The sequence below is a fragment of the Augochlora pura genome, chromosome 10 (genome assembly GCF_028453695.1).
Source record: "Augochlora pura isolate Apur16 chromosome 10, APUR_v2.2.1, whole genome shotgun sequence".
In the NCBI taxonomy this organism is placed as follows: Eukaryota; Metazoa; Arthropoda; class Insecta; order Hymenoptera; family Halictidae; genus Augochlora; species Augochlora pura.
Window position 1 is genome coordinate 4756851 of NC_135781.1, and position 14259 is coordinate 4771109.

Below are 14259 nucleotides of genomic sequence, written 5' to 3' on the forward strand. Positions count from 1 at the left end.
GTACAGATTGCAGGTAAAATCAATCGAATCGAATAATTCTAGTAGAGAATGTATTAAATATGAAAAAAATGATTTTTAATAAAGTAAATAGTTTTACCCTGTCCAATGAAAGCCAGCTTGTGTATTCGCAGGCGATGAAACTAACGTATTATGACGAGAATGAAAGACGAAAAATATTACCCAAACGCCCGTGGCACGTCGTACCGGAAAAGGAAGAAAGGGTCGTTCGTTCGAGATACGATTATTTACAACTTCCGGTGAAAAATCGATATCTCGCAATATCGTATTTCGATATCTCGTTCGACATACGGCGGGTAAAACGAATCAAAAGTACTTATTATAATAATTAAGAACGCGATATTTTATATATGTGTAACAACTTAATAACTTTATATTATAGTAAACTTAAAGTTCTTCTAGAATTTCTTGGAATTCTTTTATTTCGTTAAATTTGCTTAATTTCCCAAAAGAAAGAGTAATTTTAAGAACGCAATTTAGGATGATATCATTGAAACAATAATAAATAAAAAATTGTACTTATCTATTTACAGAAAACACGAATATTGTTGTCGAAACTTTAGAAAAATTGGATATACTTTCTTTATTTATATTAATTTTTATACAGTTTTCAATATACATACAAAGTAACGCCAAAAGAGATTAAGTGTTCACTTGAGGAATACGTGGGAAAATTTATATACACATACACGTGTTTTGCCTGCATTACATGTCATGTACACCAGTAAACAAAGTAGATGTCCATCCCATTTTCTCGCATTGAGAAATGCTGCAAAGAACAGCATTCCTACTTTAACCTAATTTAAAACCTGATTTAAAAACTCATTAGCAGATTAAATTTTAATGACAGAAATACTTGGTACCGTTTTTACATTGATTATTTTATTACCCGTTATCAATGTTGTAGGCATTTAATTACAGTAAAAGATTAAAATCAAAATGCGTTTGTTAGTAAGAGAGCATTATATGTGTTTGGCACTGCCATTCTTTGCCGATAATATTGTACCATTGTTGGGAATACTGTTCTTCGCTATTTCTTGCGGAAAACATAACCGGGGTAAGCAATTATTATGTTTAACGGTGTATATACAATACTAATATGTGCAAACGTCATATTAGACGAAAATGTGAAATGAGCAACGTAATATAGTTACAATAAAACATATCACATTCTTCGACTTAATAATTCTGTATAATCAACGATTTTGTTGTATTCACACATCCTATTATAAGTAGGAATTATGCGACAATTCAGTCTTAAAGTAATCCAAAACGTAACACGATAATACAAAGTTCTTACAATAAGAAGAAGCCAACGATGGTAAGAATTTCATATTTCATTGTCCACTGACAATATTTTATTTTAACATATTCATGAATCTAGAAGATACTTGCATAAATGAGTTAAGAATGTCAACACATATAATTTAAAGATTCACGTTATTCAGGATCCGCTGCTGCCTGTGTATCACCTTGTGTTTCGCCTTCCACTTCACTTTGCGTTTCAACTTGCGTTTCAACTTGCGTCTCATCTTTCGTATCACTTTGCGTGTCATCCAATGATATGGTACCATCTTTCTTCAGTGCCTCTGCAAGTTTTGCATCAGGTATCCAAAGGCCACTTTGGATACACCGTTCCATGTGGTAAAATACCTCTGATTGAGGCATTGCCGCTAATGTTTCATGCAATAACGGGATATTTCGTGTTTCAAAACACTTTTGTAGAGACTAAAAAAATGTATCATCGTGACAAATGTGACGTCAGTTAAAATAATGTTGTTTTCCAATATTAATACAATATAGTTTTACCTCTGGAAGACTCTCAAATACGTCAATCGGATCAAGACCACCAGGACCAAGACGTGCTTGCCTTTCTTCTTCTTCCTTTTCTTTGAGAGCATCTGCTACTTTCTCGGCAGATCTCTTACGTATTCTGTCTTTGAATGCCCTAAGTTCATTGTCGAATGAATTTTTATATTCAACTTCGGCAATCTCAATACGAGTGAAAAAGGATCCCATGCATGCTATTGGAGGAACATCCAATTGCTTTGATAATTCCAAAATATATTGTATACATATGCATTGATGAGCAACGTGTTCCATTAAGTCATGTTTCTATAACAAAGAACATTCTTGTTAATACAGACGTGCTCGAATAATAGTTCAAAATTTTAATGCAAATACTGTATATATCCTTACCCCTTCCATTTCCAAATTAATACACCAAATCACTAAATAGTTTGCAGTATTTTCACACACCAAATGTGGGTGTGAAAGCAAATACGCCTTACTACTATCGTACTTTCTTAACATACCAAATTCTTTCAATTCCTTTTCATATTGTTTAATAAACTGTTTTAATTTCTTCTCTTTTTCTTCATCAGATAGACCAGAATCATCATCTCTACGAGCTGGCTTTGTATTAATTACAGTTTTCGAGAAACCATCCTGACCAATAGTATCTACATTCCACGGTGTTAGCTTCTCCTTCTTCTTAATTTCTTCTTCCTTGTCTTTAATCTTTTTCTCTTCATCTTCAAGGTCTTGTAAAGCCTTTTTCAACGAATATGCTATATCACCAATATCCTTTTTTTCACTTTCTAGTTTTAAAAGCTGCTCTTTCGTTTCATTTAATTTCTTTTGTGTTCTGCAAATAAATGACAATTATAGAGCAACATAGAAGATCAGTACTTTATAGAAAATAAATAAATTAAACTTACTCTGATTTCTTCTTCTCAAGTTCTGTCTGTTCTCGTCGCCGTTCTTCCATTCTTTCTACTCTGGCTTGATGACGCCATCTAAATAATGATGGTGTGTCAATGTTTGGATGAGTGTCATCTTCATCATCAGAGATCTAATGGAAAGGAATTTCAATTTACTTATCATTTATGACATTACAAAAGAAAAATGCTTTTATCACAATAAATCGAAGGGATAGACAAAAATAGATTCACACACAATAATATTTCAATAAAATTAACTTATTAGAGACAGAAGTAATTCAAGAAACTTCTGATCCATAGTAAAAATTAGATATTTATATGAATTTAATAATTCAATACATACACGAAATAATTGTGTAAACAAAATACTTTTTCATGTAATAAATAAAGAAGGAAAGAATGCATTCCATTTCATCAGACTAAGAACATTTAATTTCATTCTAGTTGATTGTATTAAGTTCGCCGAAAACAATAAATGAATTGTATCCTCGAAAGTTCTACTACCACTCTAGAATATTCCGTAAGTATACTGGACCAAAATGGAGGTTCTTACTTCAATATCTTTCCACTTGCTGTAGTCCACCATTCTTCCCCAGGTTGACTGTAAATCCTCTTTAATATTAAGTTCTTATCACGTTAGATATTTTCTAAGCGTAACAGCAATAAAAAATGTCACCTCGCTTTCTTAGAACGTAGAAATTAGACGTTCACACTTCGCAAAGTTTAATTGTCAACTGCACTGACGTGAACACAGACAAAACTCCCATCCATACGAGATACAGTACTGCCTCAACATATTGCGCTATGCCAGGGGCAAAGAGCTCAGAAATTTGAGGTACGGTACAGAAACTGTCTTTCTCTGATTGGTTGATGCTCCACAGCTATGCAGTGCTGCCCTCACAGTTTTAGACAAAGAGAGGAAGTGATAAGTGAGCAAGAGAGCACGATATCGACACAAACAAGCGAAACCAGTCACACCGATGATCAATGTAACTTGTCTCCCTTTACCATGCTTGTAGTCGCATTCTTTTCGTGCATCCGTACACCTGGTACTCTATCTGAAACACGCGGCGCGATGTTCCACTTGTACGTATCTCAATATACATTGAGAATCGTTCGCAAATTCGCTGATAAATGTGGACGATAATTCTACGCGGCGAAAAGTACAAGTCGAATATCGCGCCGCGCGTATCAGATGGAGCGCCAGTCGTACGAATGCGCGGGAAGAGCGCGACCACAAACAGAGTAAAGTGAGACAGCCTATGTATTCTTGTCCGTGTGAATACTCACACATAAAGACCGCTGGGTTCATTCTGTCTCCCTTAATTATATTCCGTCCTTTTCTACAATTACTGCGCAAAGGTGGGTGCGCAGTAGTATGGTGGGGGATAATATGGTTCTTGAATTGGAAGACGGCTCTATGTATATGTAGATGATATAGTCCATTCACTACACGCGGAGTGGTGTAAATATCGCGGAACGGATTACATGTTGGTCATGTCATGAAGAGCAAATTAGTAACGCTTTAATTGAATGTACTCGGTACATTAACAAAAATGATTGGAATGCGAATGAATGCATTTAATGACACGGGACTTGGTGAACCGGAACAAGATGCAAATACAGCCCTTATAGAATTAGATAAAGGTGTGTTTATGTTTTTTAGTTTAAATTCGAATCATGATTTTCGTAACATGTATTGAATGTTTATACTCCAGCAATGTTGTATATAAACTAGATTAATAAATTGTCTGTCAAACGTATACTAATATGTTGTATTTAAGGCTAATAAATATATTTTTTCAGGTTTACGTTCTTCAAAGATTGGAGAACAATGTGAGGCAATAGTCCGTTTTCCACGATTATTTGAGAAATATCCTTTTCCTATATTGATAAATTCTTCCCTGCTAAAGTTAGCTGAAGTTTTTCGTACTGGTAGCAATTTTTTACGTGTCTGGGTGCTCAGAGTGTGTCAACAAAGTGAGAAGCATTTAGACAAGATTCTGAATGTTGATGAATTTGTACGTCGTATTTATAGTGTGATACATTCTAATGATCCAGTTGCTAGAGCTTTGACTTTGAGGACGCTAGGCAGCGTAGCTGGAATTATTCCAGAAAGACAACAGGTAAGAAGTAAATTCATAAATTAAAATTCGATTCTAATTATGTGAAGTTTAATATAAGAAATTATAAAATTTTTAAGGTTCATCACAGTATAAGGAGGTCATTGGATTCTCATGATTCAGTTGAAGTTGAAGCAGCAATCTATGCAGCACAAATGTTTGCTGCACAATCAAAACTGTTTGCAGTATCCATGTGTAGCAAAATATCTGACATGATTAGAGGTCAAGCAACACCAGCTTCAATGAAACTACAGCTTATACCTATATTGCAATATATGCATCACGATAGTTATACAGCCTCAATGGTATGTTAATTTAATGAAGACATATTTAAAAGATTTTCAATATTACATTCATTACAGGTAAATAAATTGTGTATGGAACTTCTTGCTAATTATCCGGCAGTTGAATTTGTTAGAGTGACATTAAGTGCCTTAAGTACCTTAACTTCTGCTACATTAATTGATATTCCACAACAAGTAGTACTTCTGTTACGATATTTACAAGATGATCCAAGATTATCAATCAAGCGTCATGCTTTATATCTACTGCACAGTTTAGCAAGGAAAGGAGCACATTTGTGGCCACAAGGTGCACTCAATAATTTAATAGGTAAACGTAACGTGTATACAATTTTATATTGCAAAGGAAATTATTTAATAAACTTGATATTTTAGAAAGTACCACAACACTTCTACAAGACGGTGCTGGAAACAAAGATCTTCTTATTAGAACACTAGATGTGATCGAGGTTGTTGATTACTTATAAAATTAAGTCAAGATTGTTTAAGAAATTAATAATAACGTTTTTAATTTTATGTAGGTACTTAGTCAGAGTGCAGTTACCTGCGATGCAAATAGGGAAGAAGGAAATCCTTTGTTATCTTTATGTGTAAGTGCCTGTTACTCTCCTGACCCTTTTGTAGCAGTAAAAGCAATTACGATTTTATCCAGAGTTGCATGTTACTGGTATGTATTCAATCTCATATTTGAAGAATTTATTTGTTTATTAGAAATTTCTCTTTATTCTAATTCATATTTGTAGCTATGAAGAAGGTTTGCCCGTCTATGGGATACAAGATGTTGTATCTTGTCTTGAATCTTTAATTGTATTACTAGCCCTGGATGACAAATACTTGCATCAACTAAGAGTTTGTCTGCGTTCAACAGTAAAATTATGTTGGGCACAATCTACTCATTGCTCTGTATTTGTGGATGCTATCGGTGGTACTCTTTTCAATACGAATAGCGAAGGTGGTCAAAGTGAGAAACAAGCAGTTGCTTTGTGTGAAGCTCTAGGTGCCATTGGAAGCATAGGAGAAAACACTTTACTTACGCTTTTACCGGACATATTGGCGAAGCTTAAGCAAACTTTACATGTGCATACAAAGGTAAACACAAGATTATTGGACACATAAATGAGTATAATTAATCTACACGAATAAATTTCTTTCAAAGGTCATGTTGTGCACATTACTTTTTCAAATGGTGGCTGGAGGCTACGAATGGAATACAGAATGCACCGAAGCAGTGGAGGAAGTTATTAGAAGTGTGGATGGTTGGGCCAAGTACCGAATCGCGCGTAGTGCTGCAAGATATGGTCATCATACAATAGCAACCCAAATATTTAAAAGTTTAAAGGAAACAGTTGCTTCCGAACAACTGCACTTTTGGTTATCTGGTCTAGAATTAGTTACAAAAGCCGAAAGTCATCTTATGTTCGTAGAATCTATAGATTTGTCATACTATTTGCTAATGTATCTTCATTTATTAAATGTTACCGTTTACAGGGAAAAAACGGAAGAAACGGAGAACAAGGCGAAAGTTTTCATCGTAGAAAAATTAAACGGAGCTATTGCACGTTATGCTAGTGCATGTGCATCGTTGAAAGCTGCCAGTACGCCTTTGCGAAGCTTGCAATTTGCTAGCGAGTATTCGAAACTCCGTTGTGAATTTCTACAAGGTATTGTTCAACTGTTACATTCATGCAGGTAATGTATATATTTTACTTACAAGAATGTATAGTAAAACATAGTGTACAATAAACATAAAAATATTTATATAAACATATTTTAGATCACTTTGTACAGCTCCACCGCCAGCCATTGCAGTTGCAGTAGTGCTCGCAACGAAAGACGACCTACAACGCTATGGTCGAGTAACGCATCAGGTATTTTTGTTCTTATTTTCTTAGAATTATGTCAAATAGATTATGTCATCATTGTTATTATTGAATACTTTTTAGTTGAGAAAATCGGCCCAAGAATTGAAAAATTGTGCTGACAACTATCAGAAACTATATCAATCGGCTTTTGATGCTGATCCTGGTTCATTGGCAAATATAAAAGCGTATCCTTTACCAAAATGTATAGGTTTAGCCAACGAGAACTTTCATCCGAATGCACTATAATTTTCAAGATATTGAAAATATCTTGATTAAACAAGTAGAAGTGTCTATTGACCCAGTTTCTACACTTCCAGTACAATTTTCCTTTACTGAGTATGCGTAGATTACAAGAAATGTGTCGTCTGCTAGCGAACAGCGTCGAACGGGTTTGCGGTGGTTCGGGAATCTGTACATATCATCAGAGCGACGTAAACTTTGATTTCGGTGACACTGTCGAGATGCGTCAGTTAGCTCGTTGTTGTACAGAATTACGGCGTTTGGCACCACCCTGGATTAGCGAAGGAAAGAACGCGGCCATTAGTCATTCCAGAGTGAACTGTTTAATCTCGCAAGTGATGCTACTGGCTGGAAAGAAAATGAGATTGCCAATACCTCGTTACTACTTCCAATCGTTACAGTCAACTACTGTGAAGTTGTCTGTCTCACCGCAACCCCGTGTACTTGGCGAACCTGTGTCCGTGCCTCAGGGTAGCCAATTGGCCCTCAAAGTTGAAGGAGTTCTGCGACACGGCCGCCGCGCTTCCCTTTACAGATCTGTTGCTGCCGTTTGCATTTCCATTTCCACCACTCCACCGTCTAAGATCAATTCAGACCAAAAGGTGAGGATATTGGTTTTACCGAAGATTCAGAAATGTTGCTACCATAGGAACTCTGAGATTTTATCGTTTTAGTTACTGGAAAAATATTAACAGGAACTTTTAATAAAATATTAGAGAAATTCTGTGTTCTTAATTTGCTGGTATGTAAAGAGGCATCTCAAAAAACATTTTTGTTCTTCAGGATTCCAACGCGAATGAATTGCAACAAACTGTTACTCCGCATCGTGACTTCTTCGCCTGTGAGTTTTTACTCTCCCTTGGGAGCAATGCTACGGGAACGTCAGCATGCGCAAGCAACAGCTCCAGTGTAAACAGCAACACGAACACAGGGGGCGGGCAGTATCAAGTCACAGCGAGCGCGAGTATACTTGACAAAGATGGCAACGTTTGGAAGTGCGGACCCCGTTCCACGCTCCAAGTTAGAGTACACGAAGAACCAGCTAAAAGAAAGCTACCGTGAACGAATGTCTAAACATCATTTTTGTTACACACAATTGTTTGTATTTACAACGGAGTCTACAATAAAAGCGAGGAGTTTACAATAAAACCCTTCCTGCTTTGAACTGAGGATAAGAATGAACTTTCTGCGACTCAGGTTATTTTCTTCTAATTCCTCTTTTAGTTTGCACAATTTTTGTTTGTTTAAAATGAAATCTATCCTTGACCAATCCCCTGAATCAATCACATGTGCGATATTAAGAGACACTCAAATAATTCCTATTTGTTGATCAATATTCCGGATTATTTGCTATCATGTTGAGAAAGTCAAATTTCATGGAATTATTATACAATTTTCAAACCAGGAACCACCAATTTTCTTAGCTTCAATAAGCAATTGCAAAGAAATTTTTAAAGGACGATTTCTCAGTATACGATGGACATGAATCAGAATTTAGCATTAAAATCAAAGAACAATCATTGGTAGATCTTAATGTAGATACAGATAGCAAGTATGTTTGTTTAATTCTGATCAGTAGTAACATACAGTGTCGCGCTTATTCTAATGTTTCTAAAGCAACTTTTGGAGAAAGTGATCGTGAATGAAAGTCCGCAGACTAGTGATAACTTTGCGCTTGTGTTATTAGGTAACTTTCACGGAACTTTTACTGTTGCAGGTACAGAGGAGCTCCGGGTGTTACCCGAGCAATTAAGAATCGTTTCTCTCCGGAAAGGCCCTTACGATTATGCGAGCGGTACCATACGAGGCGCGTTAATGAAAAGGGGGAACTGCTCGGCAATTGCGTGTAGGATTGTTCCTGGTGGAATGGAACCTTTACCTGCCCACGATTGGCCGCGTTTTCGCAAAATGCGAAAGCGGTTCGATGAGGGGTGCGGGGTAAAAGAGGGTTGAAAGGGGGCTAAAGGGGACAAAAGGGGGGCAGAGAAGCAGCGGGCAGACGCGCCGCGAGAAGGCCCATAAAAGGGAGATCGCGAGGGTGCTCGGCGCACAGTCGCGCACCGTCTGCCCGCTTGCACGGCACGCGGCATCCCTCGGCGTCGCGACGCATCCCGTGCGATCGTCATCCCCCAGAAGAGCAACAGTTATGCCCTCAGATCATCGCATCATTGGCTGACACGGTCCATTATCGAAGCATCACGCGTGTGCGCGCGGTAAGTCCTTCCTACTCATTTCTAATGCTTTTTCATTCCTCATTTGTTCGAGTAATCCCATCATGGTTCCAACTGGTTCACCATAGTTTTCCCATCGACCCCTTATCAGCGCTGACTAAAATTTAAAATCAGTTGGGAATACAGAAATAGTTTAAATAAATATATGTTACGTTATCCATACGCATAAAAATTATTTTTCGTGTCAATATATTCATTTTTATATTCACAGAATATAAGTGCATTGAAAAATGAACGTTATCACATATTTCAATTTTTAAATCTATTTTCTTTAGTCAACTTTTGTGGTTGTTGGGTCGGCAGTCAAAATGTCAAATTGAAATCGGTTAATTATTATTTTAAATATCAGATTTGATAAATATATATAAAAAATGTGTGTCAGTTTATTTACACATGGAGATGAGCTTTCTCTTGACAGGCCATCAAATTAAATCATTTTTTAGCTTGTACTTCGATAAATTCGGATTCAAACAATTGTCCCAAGTACTTCTGTGTGATTTTATTCAAAGTGATGTGTGACCAAGCTTGCGCGATTCCATTATCTCTTATCTCGAATCACATTTTTCAAATTTCAAACTGTGTTGCTTAATCAAAACGACAAGATTCAATTTATCTAGATTTTGTGGGTTTCTTATTCGAATACGTGATTGGGTAAAGAAATTTATTCATGGATGCGCCACCACGATTTCAATAATGTCCTTTACAATCGAATGAAGTTTTCAACAAATTTTGTCCAACTTATGCCATCATAAAGTAGTTGAATTTCCCTAGTTCGAAACTCATTTGTATATTTTGGTTGCCTAAAAGTATTAATACTAGAAACGATGAACGTTGAACACGCTAAAATATAGCAAAGTTACATTTACGTAGAATTTACGAAGTTTTTATTATAATGCGTTCCTCGGTAAATAAATGTATTCGTCAATTTTTGAAAAGAGCTGTTCGCAGACTGTTCGTAGAAAATGATTCTCTTAAATGAACCGTAGGATGTTACTCGTGTTCAAGCAACCCCCGCCGGAAACAGTATCCTTAGTGCATAATAATGGACATAGTTCTGGATTTCGAAATTACTGCTATTTTCGAATCTGACCTCCGTGAATCAAGGAAAAGGGTGGGGAATTGGAATAACTGCTTTTGTAACGCTATTAGGAGTTGTAGCCATTGTAACCGAGTATTCGGCCAGTACTTTGGCTGGAATGATTACCCGTTTAACTGTGCGGAACTGGTTTTTAATAGTCGAATATTCTTGGCGGCCTGCGATTAGAGTACTCTGAATAGAACGGTTCGAACTTTTTCATTTCTGCATTCTTTTTAACTCTTCAATTCTTGGGTATTACGAGACCTCAGGATGCAAGCACAATACAGTGGTAGTTAATTAATCAGGCGTCACATCACAGATTGCGGATCTCATTTGTCTACTTACGATCAAATTAAGTCTTTCACACAATTAGATCGCGGAATTATAATCAGCGAGGCAGCAATCTTTCCCCAATTCTTACATAATGATCCGTATAAATAGAAATTTGCGTGAAGTTTTTGCTATTTAATCTCAAGCAACTTGTTTTTTATGCACTCCACATTTTCTTACTTGACAATTTCCGAATGATCGTGATGTGTAAGAATTTATATTATTACCGTGGATAAAATATAATTTCGAACAGCTATTAATTACGGTATTTATGCGGCAGAAAGCTGTATCGGAAACAGCTTCTAAAAACGGGTATTTTAATGTTTAATTGCAGTTAAATTGGCAGGTCCATTATCACTGCCGTACATAAAAATAGACAAATCGATTGAAATACATGTCACTTTGAAGTCGTATCACATACACTAATGTCCAGGAAGTGCACAATCCACCTTTATTAAATGCTGTTAACGTTTTATAATAGAAGTCCATTTAATAAATGATTTTAGCAATGGAAATGGACTAAGATAGTTTCAGCTAGTATCTTGAGCTTGTTTAGCTGTTGCCAACAATCGTTTTTCATTCTCCATATGTACAGATGTTTATTTACAGAATCAACGACGGAAAAGTGAACCACACTGGTCGAAACACTTTCGCGATATTGAAAGCGAACACCTTTTTATAAAAGTGTCAGAGAGATATAATTAAATTAATGGAACGGAGTGTCTACTTTCTAAAGCGTGTTATTATAATGTTCGAGCACCGATCGTGTAAATACGTGTGAGTGAATTTCGTCGAGATACACACTCGCAGATTCTTGTTACAATTTCGATTCCGCATGCAGAAGAATCTCGAAATCAAGCATGGAAAACTCGACTATTTGGGATTCGCAACATAACCGTGGGAACTTCTGACATTTCATTTTCAATTTTCGATGGAGTTTCGGGGTTCGACTGCCGAACGAACTTGAAATTCCAGTTTCTTGATAGGTTCCAGCAAACTCCTGGAATCGTTCATAAAATGAGGCACCGTAAAGCGCGCGCGACCGGGTTTAATGACACCATTGTGACGAGACAAGCGCAAGGAATTCTACCTTTTTCTCTTTCTCTTTCTCTCTCTTTCTCTTTCTCGTTCTTTTTCTCTCGCTTTTCTAAAACAACTTCCATCATTGGCGCAAGATGGCCGATATTTCTGGCTTCGATTAAGCGACGTAAATATCGCTGTGAAACGATTACGGGGCGCATGCGATCGCCGCTTTTATTTCGTAACGCAGCAAAGAAAAACGCTGCGGTTAATTGTGGCACGAAGTGTCACTCGAATACGGTAACAGTTTCCTTTGTCGAGGGCCGTGTTCAATACGCCCCGGCAATCGCTCGGCTGTTTTACGCTTTCGTTTTCAATATGGACGTTTAATTGTCGCCACGATGTTAACGATCCCCATCGGACAAAGAGCCATCGCTGTACTGGGAAAAGTATGCGTTTATCAGATTTGAAAAATCGTCGTTGAAATGATCGCCGTTTGATTTCCGTTTCCGCGACGCAGAAACGTCTCAGGGACACCGGTCAACCATGGCTACCGTGTATGCCTCGGTTTCGTCAGCACAGTAGAGAATCTCAGCTTTTTCCAACGAATATTGTCCACATATTTTTATTTATTACAGGCCTAAACGTAATCGTTTTCAATCGGTAGAACAACTTTTGTCAAATGGTATTTTGCACTACGTGCATTATTCTTTTGCAAACTGTTTAGAACTTTTGCATTTAATCGATTTTGTTAGAACGATTTGTGTCGATGTCTTCGAAAATATGTAGCGATCGGTTTCCGTAGTTTCCCAATGGCACCGGGAAAGAAACTCCGTTTGCGAGTGTAAAGGATTGATTTGTTAAGCAAAGTTCGTGGAAATGTTTGCATTGAGCTCTTAGGGGTCTTAAGAAAATGGCGGAAGTTGGCGACGCAGTCGGTACGTAATTAGCAGGAGCCGGTGAACGAAGAACAAAGAAATATTTGAGTACTTGTACAGGGTGTTCCAAGTTCGGCCGAGCGAGATGAAAGAAAACGCTGCGAGAATAGACCTTTGGGAGCTTTGTTCGCTGAACTTCGCCGAAAGTATGGAATGTTTGACGAGAATGATAACGGATCTGCTTTCGCCGCGAATACTATCGTGTTCGCGGAACATTGTTCTAAAAATAACTGATAGACTCGAGGAAAGTCGATTCCTTTTGTCGGGATCGCGAGGATTTTACGTAGCCGGAAGTGTTAGTTAATAATACGCTTGATCCATTGAATAAACTCGCGGAAAATGGGCGACGCGTGTACGCCAACAGGAGGAAAGTGTCGCCTGGGATAATTTAATTAACAAAACCGGAGCGTGCTGTTTTACCAATATTGTAGACCGTTGACGAAAACCGTTGCCTCCGATGCGGTAACATTTGATGATCTTTCAATTTTTCCCAAAATACCAGGTTTGTTTTTATGCGGAACTTTCCAATTTTAAAGCCGCAAAAGTACGACGATTCTATTTGCAATATTTTTGTATAAAATTCGTTCGAATCGTCTCTTTAAAATTCAATTATTTTACTCACTGTTACCGTTCCGCATTTCGCGATTTTTTTTTACACGGATCCGAATTTTTTCTAAATTAAAATGCGTGCTATACTCCACCTTTAATTTGACTACTTGAAGGTTGGAAAATTTTAAACAATCCCATTGGATTTCATTATTTTTCTCGAAATCACCGATCGGAATTTTTCGATTGTTCAATATAAATATAAAGTTTCTTATGAATTCAAGGTTTCCTTTACTCTGTCGTGGATCTATTATCAAGAACAATATTTCAACATTAATTTTAATCCACAAAGTTTAAAACATTCCGACAGGATTACGATTTAAAATCGATACAAAATCCGGTAAATTCACTTCAAGTTCTATCGACTTTCCGACACGATCTCTTATTTTTCTTCAATACCTTGATGAACCGATCGCGAAGCTAAACTTACAAAGCTCGGTTCACGCTCGCAGAAGTTGAAAAACTTCCGCGGGAACTACGTGTCAACATTGCTTCCATTCATTTCGTCGTCATTATCCGCACGGTGGCATCCAACCGAGCTGAGACCTCCCCTAAAATCATCAACCGCCTAATTGCCGTGCAAAAAGGAACGCGAGCGAATTTATCAGAAAACACGCGTCTGTTCCGTGGCGGCGGCGGTTGGAAAAAGCGGCGTCGCGTCGCCGTCTCGAACATTTTCTATTCGAAATCGCAACATCCGTAGCCCGGCATCCAGGCCATAGTCCTTCGATTCCTCGGCATTCTGCATGCGAATCAGTGCACGCTCTTTGATCACCGACTATCCCCGG

At 37.4% G+C, this 14259-nt stretch overlaps 3 protein-coding genes across 4 annotated transcripts in view; 2 read left to right on the plus strand and 1 right to left on the minus strand.

Moving 5' to 3' along the window:
• Positions 1–1346: 1346 nt before the first annotated feature.
• Positions 1347–3535, minus strand: Cdc37 (cell division cycle protein 37). Of its 2 annotated transcripts, XM_078193585.1 has the most exons (6): positions 3418–3535; positions 3295–3342; positions 2739–2872; positions 2218–2665; positions 1828–2133; positions 1347–1746 (listed from the first exon to the last, which is right to left on the minus strand). In XM_078193585.1, the coding sequence occupies exons 2-6, from the start codon at positions 3325–3327 to the stop codon at positions 1459–1461; spliced, it is 1209 nt and encodes a 402-aa protein (XP_078049711.1). In that variant the 5' UTR covers positions 3328–3342; positions 3418–3535; the 3' UTR covers positions 1347–1458. The 2 variants fall into 2 exon arrangements, with proteins under 2 accessions (XP_078049711.1, XP_078049710.1); XM_078193584.1 differs by having other exon boundaries at positions 3295–3511.
• A 613-nt stretch (positions 3536–4148) lies between these two features.
• Ints7 (Integrator complex subunit 7) lies at positions 4149–8446 on the plus strand. Its single transcript, XM_078193073.1, has 13 exons — positions 4149–4388; positions 4548–4867; positions 4945–5169; positions 5227–5476; positions 5542–5615; positions 5688–5833; positions 5910–6255; positions 6323–6582; positions 6655–6855; positions 6941–7034; positions 7110–7213; positions 7375–7870; positions 8052–8446. Exons 1-13 carry the CDS (start codon positions 4298–4300, stop codon positions 8328–8330), a joined length of 2886 nt encoding a protein of 961 aa, XP_078049199.1. The 5' UTR covers positions 4149–4297; the 3' UTR covers positions 8331–8446.
• An 860-nt stretch (positions 8447–9306) lies between these two features.
• Positions 9307–14259, plus strand: part of LOC144475981 (lachesin) — an 82258-nt gene continuing 77305 nt past the window's right edge. The window contains exon 1 of the mRNA XM_078192471.1: positions 9307–9481. The gene's annotated coding sequence lies outside the window, so the exon portion shown is untranslated. The remainder of the gene's footprint in view (positions 9482–14259) is intronic.